Consider the following 16,410-nt stretch of genomic DNA (forward strand, 5'->3'; position numbering starts at 1 on the left):
ATGCAATCTACAGCACGGTAGTCAACACTGTAATAGTAAAAAAATACCAACAAATTTAATCGATTAAGGCCGCACGATAAAGAATAGTTCATTTATTAAACTATCATCTCTCAAAGATAATAATTATTACAAAATATCTACCGTATTTGTAAGCTAGCAATCCTCATTGCACATGAAACACGATCGATAGGATTCGGTCATCGCGAGTGTTTTACAGACGAACATTTCGCCCAACACAGTTCATAGTCGAACCATATCTCATCATAATTTTGTTGTTGTTTTTGTACTTTGAATAACTTTATTATCGTGATTACCTTTATTTTGATGGTTAGCAAATAAACTTTCTGTCCGCGTTGTGATTTGACGTGTTTGTGCTGTCTAAAACTTGTTTCCAATAATAATTGCGCACAACGAGCGTACATGATCCACCGGATATGGTCATAGATAGTGTGTGACGAAAAAAAATGGAAAACAAAAAGGAAATTTTAACAGAGCGCAATGTTATCGTTGAAGTACTGGAACATTACAGAAAACTGCCATATTTATGGAATCCCACGCACAAATTATACACTAATAAAAATGCTCGCCGACAAGGATTACAAATAATGTTAACAAGTTGGCGAAAATTAGAGCCAAATGCTTCAATAGAATGCATAAGAAAGAAGTTAAATAATTGGAGAGCGGCGTACAGGAGAGAAAGAAAGAAGGTAAGTACCTACTATGTTTCAGTATAGATAAAAGTACCTAGATAAGAACCAACAACCAACCGAACTGAACAAATCAAAGAACAAATAAAAACATTGGACATGATTATGATCAGCCAGTCAGTGCAATTTTTTTTTGGAAAGGGTTCGGCTGGCCTGGTAGCCTTTTCAGCCTAGCCTTTTTTTAAAGTGTTGCCATTTTAAATATTGTAGTTTTACAAAAGGTAGAAACATATTTTTTTGTCTACCCGCTTTGTGTTATTCATAGTTGATTCACATAAATGCAAAACTGTTAACTTTGCATGCCCGAAACCGATGCTACGATTGAAAATTGGCGGATTGCTGCTGCCACTTCAGTTGGACTAGAGACACCTGGATCTCGAATGTACATGTTCTGGGTACGACTACCGGATCCTCTTCGATGCCCAGCAATCCAATGGGACGTAGATATATAGGGTGATTCGCATCGTCCTAAATGTAGCTAACCGGCAAATATCTCAACCAAGACACATGCCGCATACCGCCTGGCTGAGACCCGAATGCCCCACCCCCCAAAAAAAAAATCGTAAATGCTACAGAATTAAATCTGCGTAGGATATAACTCCTTCGAGTCAACTACTTACGAATCAAAATAACAACCTTTTTCCCCTTTTAGAGGTGGAGGACAGTATGAGCACTGCTTCCGAGCCTGATGAGATCCACAAACCTAACCTTTGGTATTACAACTATTTGACGTTTATCCACGACGATTGTCCGGTACTTAGTAAGGACAGTGATGATGAACATGAGATAGGGAACTTTAGCCAGGATGGTAATGACAATGACGATCGTGATAATGGTGTTGATGAAGAAGGCGATGATGCCGATGATGATGTCAGTGAAGGAGATGACGACACAGAAGAGGTAAAACGCAGAGAACTTGATTATTTCGTACTTAGGTATTTATGTATAGGAAAACCACGTTTAAATTTGCGTAGGTAGGTATTGACGTACGAGCTTACATGGAACACATTCAAGAGAAGCCGAAGGTCGTGTCTTATAAGGAAGTGAAAGAATTGGCCTTAGACAAGAATGGAGAATACTACAGCGACAAGAGCGTGGCTCTTAAATTAGGAGGTTTGACGTATTCCTATACTGTATTAGACACGTAGCAAGGAATATAGCACGCATGCCGGAAAACAATGAAACAATAGGTAACTTAACTCATACCATAGAATAAGGAATAATACAACGCTCATACGGTAGTTGATTGTGGATTTCTGATTATCCTTATTAAGTATTTGAAAAATAGACACGGTTATTATATTTAGGAGATTGGATCGCTCGGTTAGAGAGTAGGTAGTGTGGTGTTTCTTGGGTTGGATAGAGCTCGTACAAGACCGCGTCATGCCGGGCTTTCAAGTACATCTGCCCAGCACTGGGATCAAATTGGCTAATAATAACTCGATCACGTAATGTCATTTTTTTCTTCTTTTCTCAGGAACCCGAGAAAAAGCCTCGGATATCAGCGAAAAGAAACAACAAAGATAGACTGCCGAAACACGACCAACAAGTTGAACCAGACCAAGTGTTCCCTATAAACGATGAAAGTTCAGCGGATCTTTACGGGCGCGCCATAGGGTCCCAGTTGAAAGAATTGTCCAAATTCCAAAGGTGTCTAGCCGAAAAGTTAATATCAGAAATAATGTTTTATGCGAAATTAGACCAGTTAACGATAGGTACTTCTATAACTCTGGAACCGCCTGATACTTAAGTTATTTTATTGTACGTAGGTACCTAATATAATAAATAAAACATATGTTTAACTAAGGAAGTGTTTTGTCTATTAACTTTTGTACTTATAAACTGTTATTGTCATGATTAAAAAAGATGAAAAACAATCATAAATTACAAATGGCAGCCTTAACGATAAGGCGATAAGACACGTCAAAAAATAAAACTTCAACGAATACGAAGCTAAGGTTTTTCATGTTGTACTTACTACTGTGATGCTAGCTAATGTGATGAGATGTTCCGTGATAGTATTTGCTAGAAATTTGTATATAGCCCAGCAAGGTCTGCATGACAACCGCATGTCGAGGGCTTCGACCAATAAACACAGCTACTACTATCTACATCGATAGACGTCGAACAGCTATTGGTCGAAGCTGCTTGGTCATGATAGCACAGACCAAGTAGGGATGCTACGCATATCGCGACCTACGCGGCGCGGTTGCCATGTCGCGGGGGTTGTTCGGGGAACGCGTGACTTACACGTATTGTCGTAGTTTAAATCACTGAATTTAACGTTATGAGTTTTAAAGTTGATCATAGATAATTGATAGCACGTGATACCAGGATTTGTGTCCAGTTCTCGTCGCGCCCGTTTAATGGGATGGGACTTAGACTGCTGGCGAGGAGTGGGTGTAGGTATAATAATTATTATAGGTACCCCTGCCAACCCCTTAAATGTTATGTTATGTATATCATATCAACTACAGATGCGAAAGACGTGTATCTATTCAGAAATGTCATAGTCAGAACACAATTAAATCAAATATACTTCCTACTAGGGACTTTTTCTACTCAGTCATTAAATCTGAGATAAACAAATGAATACGAGAGTGCGATACATCTCGTCATGTACATACATACATCTCGTACGGTCACGAGTACTAATATGTATACACTTTCAAACCATGTTACATTAACTTTTTTCACCACTTTAAACCATACATAAGTCTCATTAAAATAAATGTCAAATATGATAGTGCGTCTAAAGTGAGTACATGATATTGCTCATGACTGTACGTTCACTTGCAACCTAAGGCTATGAACCCTGTGAGGTCAGAGGTCACGCACAAAAAGTAGCACAGAGTATTATTTATTATGTACGTAAAGGCACAATGTTGATTGATGTAATTTAAATGTATATCTTCTTATCGTCCTCATACTTCCGATTGCTCACAATTTTACAAAATGTTTTATTATTTGAGTTTTATTTACATAACACGGAACGCAAATGTCAAATAGCTGTCAATTGAAGTCCGTCCGTCCGCATAGTGCGATGTTTGCTTTTTGCTGTAATTGATGTATTTGTGAATTACAAACTTTTGTTGAATCACGCGTGAAGCGTTGGAGTTAATTAAATTAATAAATTTCACACAGTGACACGTTATCGCGCGTCATTCGCCTTGTGTATTTACGGCAATGATCACGCTTTAAGAAAGCAAAAATGAAGCTTTTACTTTTCTTTGTTTTTAAATTTATTTTAGTTTATTTTTGCTTATGTGAAATTAGTGATGAAGAGAAAACGAAATTGGCGAACAGTGTGGTGCAGTATCTGAACAATTTGCCAGATCAATCTGTAGTTTACGAAGAAGGCGAGTTCTTAGGATCACAAACTTTAGTAAGTTTTTACTAAGTGCTTTGTTATTATTTTGCATGTTCTTTTTCGAAGGTTATCATAAAGACCTCTGACCCGACGGATATTATCAAGGACTACTTAACTTACACTAAGAACCAAGCTATAATTGCAACATTCTCTGATGTTTATATTTCAATAAATTGAGAAATTAATTAATGAATAATAAGCAGTTTTGCAGTTTCATTCAAATTAATAGTGTCGGTTTCATATTGATTTGTCTTAGCTTGTCCTCTATATATTTTAGGTTCAAAAATCATTATAAAAAAAATAAGGATTAATATTAGATGGTACCAATAGCTTTATTCTGAAATTAAATATTATCTTGTCTTCTGACTTGTTCCTTTACTTAAAGTAATATGGACGCTAAATTTTCCTTTTACCAACAATTCTCATTTCTTTTAAAATAAAATATTGTTAGGTCAATATTACAGGGTGTACTGTAAATAATGGACCAAACATTTATGGAAGATAGTTCACCCAATTACCTAAGACTAATTTTAGTTGATTTAAAAAGATCCTGAGGGATGCCAAGTTATTAGTTTTTATTTTCCTTTTTTTTCTAATCCGTATAGGTAATTTAGTTTTTTAATGCTGTAGCTACAAATAATGTTATTATTTACTTTTTTCCGGTGAAATTGCTAAACATTATAAAGCTCATAACACCGGGATATTACCGCATTATTATGAGGGATATGGGAATCCCAATATTTACATGGTAAGAACCTGGTATTACGTGTTTTAATTATGTAGTAACCATGTAAACCTCAAACAATGCATCAAAAAACTGTCCTATGAAAAAATTGTGTGACTATGAACTGTATTCATTGCATTTAAAAAATTCCTATTTTATTAGGTTTGTGGTAATGATGTAACACTTAATTTTAGTTCTTACTGTTCAGTGAGGCACAATTTTTTCAAATGAATCTTTCTATAATTGTATAAATTAGGCTGAGAACCATCCGTAAAGAAGGCCCGTGCCCCAGCAGTGGGGATGTTAATGGGCTGGTGCTAGGTTCTCAGCCATCATCAGATGGCTGAGAACCTAGTCTTCTAAAAGTTTTCTTTGGAGTTTGTCTGAATGTCTGTGACTGTCCTGTGACATCATCATTAAAAGCGGTCAAACATCATACTCATACATAAATAAAATTAGAAAATAAATTGAAATTTAAAATGAGAATGATTTTTGCTCCTGTTAGACTGGTTTCTATTTCTAGATTACCATTTTGTAATTTATCTTTGACCCAGTCACACACCCTATTGACGAATCTTTGAACGAATTCTACAACATTTGTGCCATATTAACTATTATATGAAATGACTAGATCTAACACATACCATTTTATTTTATTGATTGGCACTTTTAGAAAATGGTCATAAATATATGAAGCCGAATGATCTCCTTTATCAGTTTCTCACGACTAAAGTAAGGCCCAGAGAGAGAATCGTTTTGGGGCCGAGACTTACCGTGTCATAAAGACCTAGATTTTTTAGAGTTTAGTCATGTGGTAGGTATTGTGGTATTGTGGGTAGATATTTGTTTTTCTTATTGACAAATAAGATAAGTAGGGGGTAGTTTTGGATAGAAACATTGTATTTTGGTACCTAGGTCAATAAACATGCGATTACCAAATTTCGTGTTTTTATGTGTATTAAGGATATAATTAGTGGCAACGACGGTATAAAACTAGTGAAAATGGCCCGAAAATCAGACTAAAGTTTTGTTTTGAGGCAAAAGAAATCGTAATAAACAATGTCATGTGGGTAAATTTTTGCTGTGTGCGGTTCGCAAGTATTTGAAACGTCATTAGCACTAATCACTTCGCAAATCTACCGAAGTCATATTTAATGAGGTTGTAGAAGTTCTATTACAGTCCGAAACCAAATGAGACATCTATGTCATTTAAGTTTTATAAACGTGACGAAAATCGCGGCGAATCAAGTGTTGAGTAGGTACCTACCTACATTGCTTAACTGCGTAAGATCAGTTGGGCTGCAATTTCAGTGATTTGGAACGTAGGTATGTTCTTCATATACTCGTGTATGGCACATATGCGAGATGACTAATTAGAATACGAACTATTGAAGCTAGATAATCTGAAAGTGCGGAAAAATGTGAGGATGATACAAGCAGGCCACGCCGTTGCTGCTCCCCGCCGACCGTGGACCGTGAGCTAACCGTTTCCGATAATGGAACTGCTCTTGTATTTTTTTTTATAAAATAGGTTCGCGTTTGACCACAATCTCACCTGACGGTAACTGACGATGTGGAAGAAGTCTTAGAAAAACTTATTTTCAATCAAAACTGCCTCTTTCCAACTGGCTGTTTTTCTTTTTCGTAGCACGAATTTTAGCTGAACAGTAGTCCTGATTCCAGTACACAGCATCAAATTTTATTTTAAGTTATACCTGTCATTTTCATATCCGCCGAAAAGGAAAGGGACGGGCATAAAATTTATGGAACACACACACGTCAATTTTAGGCAGATATTTAAAAGAACCCACCCAAAATTTTATATTGGCAAATAACCCGACAGAATTAAGTTGACAGCACACGTCAAACGGTTTTCATATCAGCGAGATACCTATTTTATTCCGGGCTATACATACATTTTAAAATTAACAATTGTCAATAATCTGTCCCTTTCCATTTCGGCGGACAAGAAAATGACGGGTATAACTTAAAATAAAATTAGGAGTGTGCAGGAATCGGGGCCATGGAGAACTGTAAGGGTGGTATTAATAAACTAATCTCAGCTTCGAGACGGTCCTCGAGATCATGTCATTGTGAAAGTTCCCATATAAAAACAGAGACTTGAGCATGATCTTGAGGGCAGTCTCAGCTGAGATTCGTTTATTAATACCACCCTATGTTTAGGAACATTCAACAGTGCTGCCACCTATAATTTGAGCTTGTAGTTTTTATCCTCATTCCAGCAGCACTTATATTGATGATGCTCTTTTGTTTATCGCAGCCCAACAATGAGTACCTTGTTGAGGTAAAGGTACGCGCCTCCGAAGCAAACAACGTGTACATATCAAAGAGTTTAAACTGCACTGCTACCGTGAAGTATGAAGCAGAACAGGACCCAACAGTATCTACCGCTCAATGTACGAACTACATCGAGACAAGCACGGATAATATGGAGGAGCTTGTTACCGACCTAACGACAATGTCAAGAGGACCAGTGGAACTGGATAACGAGGTGCAGATGAATAATTCAGTAAGTAAAAAAGAAAAGAAATATTGTTATGTTTACGATACGGCTCACCACCTATAGGTTGGTCTAATAGGAAGCTCGGAGAGGTGTGGGTACTTAGTTCATCTTGCAATGGACGTACCTCTGACTACCCCAATTGGGATAATCGTGAGCTTATGTTATGAGCTTCTGTTTGTTCTGTGGAAAATATAGCAAGTTATTTAATGCATGTTTCAAATTACGGCACACATATTAACATAAAAGTTGTTATAAAAAAATTGCTATTCAGGATCTATATAATCTATTTTTTTACGTTTTTATTTTTTCCAAGTAATAATAAACGAATATTTACAGTTCAGCTCCTTATATGTGGACCCCGCTGGCGTGGTTGACGATTTCCCTCATTCGGCGCTTACCGCTATCGACCCACTAGAGTCGATTAATTCTTTCAAATATGATCCCCTCTTACGAAGCCCTGAGCCGAAGTTCGCGCCCAACTGGGCACCCTCAGGCCTGTTGTCTTAAATTTTGTACCGGGTGAGAGCCCTCAGCGCTCCCCATTTGTCCGGCCAAGTGGTTAATGCCATCTGCGGCAAATCTACAATAAGTCATGTCTAAACAAAAAAAAAACGAAATATATATATATATATTATGAAGCAAAGCTACATGTGGTCAAATGTATACAATATTTAATTGTACTACATTTTCCTTATCCATAAATAGGTATAGACTATTACATCATGGACAATATATAAATACATATACATACTTAGTAACACACATACACATTTACAATTAACAAAAGGTAGTTTGACCAATAGTTATGACTGCTATTAGCAATTAATTATCTTTTTACGCCGTTTAAGTTTTGTTTCATATCTCCCTGTATACCTACTATAAATGTAAATGAATATAAATTACCTCCTTTACCTCCTAAGTAATGCTGGGGTTCGGAAGAAAATGTTCTCGATTAATAAAAATATTTTTCTATTATTTGTGAGCTGTTATTATATGAATAAACATCAACTACCGCATTTTAAAGTTACGTTGACTTTAAATAAAAGATATCAATAGTAACGAAACTAGTTATGTATTAAATATTTCATCTCCATAGTATCTACCTCATCATCACTAATGTAAGAGCCACGCTCTTGTCGGTGTAGCATTCTCCATTCTGCTCTTTAGGGGAAAATAGGGCAGTGGTTTCCCTCTTGCTTTCCGCCCCGTAGTAGGTACTGTGTCTGACGCGAGTGGGATGGCGCCCAGAGTAATCATTTTCAAAGCTGTACTGGACTCCTGTCTTCCGCCTCTGAATAATACTGACAGTTACTGCTGCCCTCTGTCAGTAGCTACCTAGCAAAACTAATTCAATATTTCATCTTTAACGGCTTTGTAAGAATAACCGATTGGTTTTTCTAACTTCGTGACTATTGAATAATCAGCGACACCTGACTCATCTATTGATAAATTAAAATGTCATTTGCTTTGGTAAAACAAGGGTCACAATTCTAAAAATATAGCAATTTGATGGCTTATACGACATACTAAATTTCTTACGGATTCGATGAATGTCTTAATTACAAACAGCCATCTAAAGAATGTAAAAGCGTCCGGTGCATATCTCACAAACTTAAACAAACTTTCTTTGTTTCGTTGATATATTATACTACGTTTTAAACATGTTATTTGATGGCTTGCCTTTGTAAAGAGCACTTATAACACATGTGAGGGAAAAAATGTTATAGGTCACTTCTGGAGAGCAATTCATCGCAGTTCGCCGGGAGGGTCCTGCGCCTTGCATTGGTTGTTCGTCACGTGTTGACCCTACCGCACCCGGTGTCCAGGAGTTAGCCAACTTGGGTGTCATACAGCTCAACAGGCATGAACCCAACACACGGCATGTCCTAGATAAAGTCCTAACTGTAGAAAGGCAAGTCCAGGTAAGCTACATTTCAATATGCGACTATATCTCACAATAACTTGTAAATACTTACGCATAACTCCGGTTTCAGGTAACAGGTGGAGTAAGATTTATTTTAACGTCTACTGTCGATTATAACAACTGTTCAACAACTGAAACTGAATCGTGTAAATTCCAACAAATCTGCCAAGTGTCGATTTTAGAAAAGCCGTGGCAGCGATTACCTGACGGGTCAAAGTTTCGAGCTATCCTCGCTAACAATTGTACTGAAGAGTGGCTGTTCGGTGATGATGGCAGTCCTGCACCGATAGAATGGAATTATTATACAGAGAGCAATGCGAATGAAACCACAGAGCCATCGGGAATTCCTAACGACAATCATATTTCAAGTGCCGAATCTGATAACATTGTTAAAGTCAGGACAAATAGTGACGTACAAGCTCAACCAACAGTAGAAAAGACTCTTACTGATGAGCAGATGAGAGATTTGGAGGATCAAATAATACCGCGTAATGCTTTAAATAAACAGCATAATTCGGTTAATCCTGACACGGTTTCAAGTACTTCACCAACTTCGGACAATAAAGAAGAACAACTTAAGTTACAAGTTAAAGTATCCGATAATTCTGCATCATTCCAAAAATCTTCATTACGGGATAGTGATGTCTTTACTGATGATAAAAAGAAAGCTATCGATGACCTAATGAATTTTTTTGACTTTGCTGGATATGGTTCTAAAGCTGATGAAATTGATACTGCTAGAAATAAAAGAGATTATGGCGCTGACTTACAAACTCTATCACTAGTAGAAAGTTTTCAAAATATGAGGAAGAAAATTCAAAGTGCTCGTTTTGTACATTCTCTAGCACAACTTATGGTAGATTATCTTAATGAAATGGACATAGAAGTTAAAACAAGAGTTCTGAGTGACGTTTTAGGTGCAGAAGAAGAATTTGAAAGTAATTTACGTTATTTCTATATTCAAGCTAGAGTGGCCATTCCATGTGACAACGTTAAATGTAAAAAAAAGTATAAGGAAGTAAAAATTTGTAACGGAATTGTTTCGATGGATGGTGCAAAGCCATCGGTATTACATACTTTCTGCTATGACGAAACTAATGAAGCATTAGGGAAATTTAAGAGCGTCCAAAAGGATGATCCTATACTCTTGAAATTGATTAACGATGCTATAAAACAAATGGATGTAGAATCGTTGAGTCCCTATGCTTTTAGATTCAAAAACATATTTAACGCTGGAACACAACGAGCTTCAGGAATTTTAACAAAAATTACATTGGAGGTTGAATTTACTGATTGTAACAAGACAGTGCCAATTTTTAAGAGAATTAATTGCACAGCCCTTCCAAATCTAGGATCTAAGATATGTGATATTGAAATTCACGAAAAAAAGTGGCTACAAGGAAAAAAAATTGCTTACGACTGCACTGAAAGGCCAGTTGATGAGACATATTCAAATTCTTCCGAAGTAAAGTATAATTTTATGAAAGGAAAAACAATAAATGATGACCCACAAGTATCAGAAGTAATTCAGGAAGCTTTACAATATTTGGAAATGAAATCTAACAGAAATAATAAACAAAAACTTGTTGAAGTACAATCCGTTTCAATGCAACTTATTTCTGGTCAATTGATGAACGTTTTGTTTACCGTTGGCTATACCGAGTGTACTAATGAATTTAAAGAAGATCTAAACCTATGCAAACTATTAGAGAATGAACCTCTTAGAAAATGTACAGTGGAAGTTTGGGAAAGAACTTGGTTAGACGAAGGAAGACAAGTCAAAGTAATATGTGATGACACATTAAACGTCACTGCAGGAAACGATCAAATAAAACTTCGAAAAAAAAGAAACACTGATCCTAATACAAATTTTGTTGGAGGGCCACTACAGAAAAATATTGACGATCCAGAATACTCTGCTCTGGCACAAGAGTCTTTACAAAAATACCTCAAAACGTCTGGAAATAATCGGCATTATCAATTAATTCAATTAGATAACGTGAGCGTTCAAGTTGTTGCCGGAAAACTATCAAAGATCGACTTCCGCATTTCTCCTACCAATTGTCACGTAAATGATATAGGACAGCCGATTGAAACTAATTGTGAAGTGGAAACTGGTGCTGATGTCATATCTTGTCATTCTAAGATATGGGAAAGACCTTGGATAAATAGTAAAGAAATCTCTGTTACATGTGACGTTAAAGACGGAAAGAATAGACTAAAGAGAAGCATAGAAATTAAAGGCAACGAATTAGATAAAAATCCAAATGATTCTAAATATTTCGAACTAGCTGAAGGCTCTTTAACACATTACTTGTTGACTTATGGTATTGAACAACATTATAAAGTTGTTCAGGTGGAAAAAATAAAAACAAAACTGAATTCGGAGCAAGAGCTAACGAAGATTGATTTTCTGGCAGCGCCGACCACTTGCCAGATGCGAAACGGCCAGCCTAGTTCTCCACATTGTGAAGTACTGAAATCTGGCGATTATTTAAATTGTCTTGCTGACATATTGGTAAATACAATGTTACACAGCAGAACGCTCAATGTAAACTGTCAAGTTGACGAAAAGAAATTCAGGAGAAAAAGGCAAGTTCCCGGTGGAAAAATGTCGAAAGATATAAATGATCCTAAATATCAAAAGCTAGCAGAAGAATCTGTGAGTAAATATCTTGTATCATCGGGTACAATTCAGTACCATAAAATTATCAAAATCAATAAAGTTACCACTCAGGCGGTAGCTGGATCTTTGACGCGAATTGACTTCACAGTAGCCCCTACTAACTGTGTTGTAGATAGCAACGGCCAACCAGCAGCGTCCAACTGCGAAGTTCAGAGTACAGCGAATACATTGACATGCCATTCAGAGATCTGGGAACAACCCTGGCTAAAGAAGAAAGAAATCACTGTGAATTGTATCCCTAGTAACTCCAGGAAGAAAAGACAGGTAGCTGGAGGGGAGTACGAACAAGACCCAAATAATGCGGAGTACAGACAGTTGGCTGAAGAATCTCTTAGTAAATATCTTGTATCATCAGGTACAACTCAGTACCATAAAATTATCAAAATCAATAAAGTCACCACTCAAGTAGTAGCTGGATCGATGACGCGAATTGACTTCACAGTAGCCCCTACTAACTGTGTTGTAGACAGCAATGGTCAACCAGCAGCGTCCAATTGCGAAGTTCAGAGTACAGCCAACACATTAACATGCCATTCAGAGATCTGGGAACAACCCTGGCTAAAGAAGAAAGACATCACTGTGAATTGTATCCCTAGTAACTCTAGGAAGAAGAGACAGATAGCTGGAGGGGAGTACGAACAAGACCCAAATAATGCGGAGTACAGACAGTTGGCTGAAGAATCTCTTAGTAAATATCTTGTATCGTCAGGTACAACTCAATACCATAAAATTATCAAAATCAATAAAGTTACCACTCAGGTGGTGTCTGGATCTAAAACGCGAATTGACTTCACAGTAGCACCTACTAACTGTGTTGTAGACAGCAACGGCCAACCAACAGCGTCCAACTGCGAAGTTCAGAGTACAGCCAACACATTAACATGCCATTCAGAGATCTGGGAACAACCCTGGCTAAAGAAGAAAGAAATCACTGTAAATTGTACCTCTAATAACTCTAGGAAGAAGAGACAGATAGCTGGAGGGGAGTACGAACAAGACCCAAATAATGCGGAGTACAGACAGTTGGCTGAAGAATCTCTAAGTAAATATCTTGTGTCGTCAGGTACAACTCAATACCATAAAATTATTAAAATCAATAAAGTTACCACTCAGGTGGTGTCTGGATCTAAGACGCGAATTGACTTCACAGTAGCACCTACTAACTGTGTTGTAGATAGCAACGGCCAACCAACAGCGTCCAACTGCAAAGTTCAAAGTACAGCCACATTAACATGCCATTCAGAGATCTGGGAACAACTCTGGCTAAAGAAGAAAGACATCACTGTGAATTGTATCCCTAGTAATTCTAGGAAAAAGAGGCAGTTACTTGGAGGGCAGCAAGAACAAGACCCAAATAATGCGGAGTATATTCAGTTGGCTAAAGAATCTCTTAGTAAATATCTTGTATCATCAGGTACAACTCAGTACCATAAAATTATCAAAATCAATAAAGTCACCACTCAAGTAGTAGCTGGATCGATGACGCGAATTGAGTTCACAGTAGCCCCTACTAACTGTGTTGTAGACAGCAACGGACAACCAACAGCGTCCAATTGCGAAGTTCAGAGTACAGCCAACACATTAACATGCCATTCAGAGATCTGGGAACAATCCTGGCTAAAGAAGAAAGAAATCACTGTGAATTGTATCCCTAGTAACTCCAGGAAGAAACGACAGGTAGCTGGAGGGGAGTACGAACAAGACCCAAATAATGCGGAGTGCAGACAGTTGGCTGAAGAATCTCTTAGTAAATATCTTGTATCATCAGGTACAACTCAGTACCATAAAATTATCAAAATCAATAAAGTCACCACTCAAGTAGTAGCTGGATCGATGACGCGAATTGACTTCACAGTAGCCCCTACTAACTGTGTTGTAGACAGCAACAGCCAACCAACAGCGTCCAATTGCGAAGTTCAGAGTACAGCCAACACATTAACATGCCATTCAGAGATCTGGGAACAATCCTGGCTAAAGAAGAAAGAAATCACTGTGAATTGTATCCCTAGTAACTCCAGGAAGAAAAGACAGGTAGCTGGAGGGGAGTACGAACAAGACCCAAACAATGAAAAGTATATTCAGTTGGCTGGAGAATCTCTGAGTAAATATCTTGTGTCGTCAGGTACAACTCAATACCATAAAATTATTAAAATCAATAAAGTTACCACTCAGGTGGTGTCTGGATCTAATACGCGAATTGACTTCACAGTAGCACCTACTAACTGTGTTGTAGACAGCAACGGCCAACCAACAGCGTCCAACTGCGAAGTTCAGAGTACAGCCAACACATTAACATGCCATTCAGAGATCTGGGAACAACCCTGGCTAAAGAAGAAAGACATCACTGTGAATTGTATCCCTAGTAACTCCAGGAAGAAAAGACAGGTAGCTGGAGGGGAGTACGAACAAGACCCAAATAATGCGGAGTACAGACAGTTGGCTGAAGAATCTCTTAGTAAATATCTTGTATCATCAGGTACAACTCAGTACCATAAAATTATCAAAATCAATAAAGTCACCACTCAAGTAGTAGCTGGATCGATGACGCGAATTGACTTCACAGTAGCCCCTACTAACTGTGTTGTAGACAGCAACGGACAACCAACATCGTCCAACTGCGAGGTTCAGAGTACAGCCAATACATTAACATGCCATTCGGAGATCTGGGAGCAACCCTGGCTAAAGAATAAAAAAATCACTGTAAATTGTACCTCTAATAACTCTAGGAAGAAGAGACAGATAGCTGGAGGGGAGTACGAACAAGACCCAAATAATGCGGAGTACAGACAGTTGGCTGAAGAATCTCTGAGTAAATATCTTGTGTCGTCAGGTACAACTCAATACCATAAAATTATTAAAATTAATAAAGTTACCACTCAGGTGGTGTCTGGATCTAATACGCGAATTGACTTCACAGTAGCACCTACTAACTGTGTTGTAGACAGCAACGGCCAACCAACAGCGTCCAACTGCGAAGTTCAGAGTACAGCCAACACATTAACATGCCATTCAGAGATCTGGGAACAACCCTGGCTAAAGAAGAAAGACATCACTGTGAATTGTATCCCTAGTAACTCCAGGAAGAAAAGACAGGTAGCTGGAGGGGAGTACGAACAAGACCCAAATAATGCGGAGTACAGACAGTTGGCTGAAGAATCTCTTAGTAAATATCTTGTATCATCAGGTACAACTCAGTACCATAAAATTATCAAAATCAATAAAGTCACCACTCAAGTAGTAGCTGGATCGATGACGCGAATTGACTTCACAGTAGCCCCTACTAACTGTGTTGTAGACAGCAACGGCCAACCAACAGCGTCCAATTGCGAAGTTCAGAGTACAGCCAACACATTAACATGCCATTCAGAGATCTGGGAACAATCCTGGCTAAAGAAGAAAGAAATCACTGTGAATTGTATCCCTAGTAACTCCAGGAAGAAAAGACAGGTAGCTGGAGGGGAGTACGAACAAGACCCAAACAATGAAAAGTTTATTCAGTTGGCTGGAGAATCTCTGAGTAAATATCTTGTGTCGTCAGGTACAACTCAATACCATAAAATTATTAAAATCAATAAAGTTACCACTCAGGTGGTGTCTGGATCTTATACGCGAATTGACTTCACAGTAGCACCTACTAACTGTGTTGTAGACAGCAATGGTCAACCAGCAGCGTCCAACTGCGAAGTTCAGAGTACAGCCACATTAACATGCCATTCAGAGATCTGGGAACAACCCTGGCTAAAGAAGAAAGACATCACTGTGAATTGTATCCCTAGTAACTCTAGGAAGAAGAGGCAGTTACTTGGAGGGCAGCAAGAACAAGACCCAAATAATGCGGAGTATAGTCAGTTGGCTAAAGAATCTCTGAGTAAATATCTTGTATCGTCGGGTACAACTCAATACCATAAAATTATCAAAATAAATAAAGTTACCACCCAGGTAGTGTCTGGAACTAAAACGCGAATCGATTTCACAGTAGCACCTACTAACTGTGTTGTTGATAGCAACGGCCAACCAACAGCGTCCAACTGCGAAGTTCAGAGTACAGCCAACACATTAACATGCCATTCAGAGATCTGGGAACAACCCTGGCTAAAGAAGAAAGACATCACTGTGAATTGTATCCCTAGTAACTCCAGGAAGAAAAGACAGGTAGCTGGAGGGGAGTACGAACAAGACCCAAATAATGCGGAGTACAGACAGTTGGCTGAAGAATCTCTTAGTAAATATCTTGTATCATCAGGTACAACTCAATACCATAAAATTATTAAAATCAATAAAGTTACCACTCAGGTGGTGTCTGGATCTAATACGCGAATTGACTTCACAGTAGCACCTACTAACTGTGTTGTAGACAGCAATGGTCAACCAGCAGCGTCCAACTGCGAAGTTCAGAGTACAGCCACATTAACATGCCATTCAGAGATCTGGGAACAACCCTGGCTAAAGAAGAAAGACATCACTGTGAATTGTAT

General features: G+C 38.0%; 2 protein-coding genes and 1 long non-coding RNA gene across 15 annotated transcripts in view; 2 read left to right on the forward strand and 1 right to left on the reverse strand.

Annotated features, from left to right (window-relative positions):
- Window positions 1-188: 188 nt before the first annotated feature.
- LOC126374823 (uncharacterized) lies at window positions 189-2,513 on the forward strand. Its single transcript, XM_050021546.1, has 3 exons — window positions 189-707; window positions 1,362-1,607; window positions 2,185-2,513. The coding sequence occupies exons 1-3, from the start codon at window positions 465-467 to the stop codon at window positions 2,455-2,457; spliced, it is 762 nt and encodes a 253-aa protein (XP_049877503.1). The 5' UTR covers window positions 189-464; the 3' UTR covers window positions 2,458-2,513.
- Window positions 2,514-3,720: 1,207 nt separating this feature from the next.
- Window positions 3,721-16,410, forward strand: part of LOC126374986 (uncharacterized) — a 28,672-nt gene continuing 15,982 nt past the window's right edge. Inside the window, exons 1-8 of one of the 9 annotated variants that reach the window (XM_050021794.1) lie at window positions 3,724-4,092; window positions 7,083-7,331; window positions 9,053-9,247; window positions 9,320-11,936; window positions 12,645-12,737; window positions 13,092-13,349; window positions 13,704-13,796; window positions 14,151-14,557. In XM_050021794.1, the coding sequence (XP_049877751.1) occupies window positions 3,919-4,092; window positions 7,083-7,331; window positions 9,053-9,247; window positions 9,320-11,936; window positions 12,645-12,737; window positions 13,092-13,349; window positions 13,704-13,796; window positions 14,151-14,557 (4,086 nt within the window). In that variant the 5' untranslated portion in view covers window positions 3,724-3,918. Of the gene's footprint in view, window positions 4,093-7,082; window positions 7,332-9,052; window positions 9,248-9,319; window positions 11,937-12,644; window positions 12,999-13,091; window positions 13,350-13,703; window positions 13,797-14,057; window positions 14,558-16,410 lie in introns of all 9 variants that reach the window. The other 8 variants (XM_050021800.1, XM_050021796.1, XM_050021798.1 and 5 more) reach the window with 8 other exon arrangements.
- On the reverse strand, window positions 12,220-15,826 carry LOC126374989 (uncharacterized). Of its 5 annotated transcripts, none has more exons than XR_007567524.1 (3): window positions 15,738-15,826; window positions 14,151-14,324; window positions 12,220-12,383 (listed from the first exon to the last, which is right to left on the reverse strand). It is a non-coding gene; the product is annotated as an uncharacterized LOC126374989 (long non-coding RNA). The 5 variants fall into 5 exon arrangements; XR_007567525.1 differs by lacking the exon at window positions 14,151-14,324 and adding an exon at window positions 14,859-15,032; XR_007567527.1 differs by lacking the exon at window positions 12,220-12,383 and adding an exon at window positions 13,685-13,796.

Source organism: Pectinophora gossypiella, chromosome 18, assembly GCF_024362695.1.
Source record: "Pectinophora gossypiella chromosome 18, ilPecGoss1.1, whole genome shotgun sequence".
NCBI lineage: Eukaryota > Metazoa > Arthropoda > Insecta > Lepidoptera > Gelechiidae > Pectinophora > Pectinophora gossypiella.

Coding starts and splice junctions, on each gene's coding strand:
- LOC126374823 (XM_050021546.1), top strand. CDS start 465: ATGGAAAACAAAAAGGAAATTTTAACAGAGCGCAATGTTATCGTTGAA. Junction 708..1,361: donor ACAGGAGAGAAAGAAAGAAG/GTAAGTACCTAC, acceptor CCCCTTTTAGAG/GTGGAGGACAGTATGAGCAC. Junction 1,608..2,184: donor GAGATGACGACACAGAAGAG/GTAAAACGCAGA, acceptor TTCTTTTCTCAG/GAACCCGAGAAAAAGCCTCG.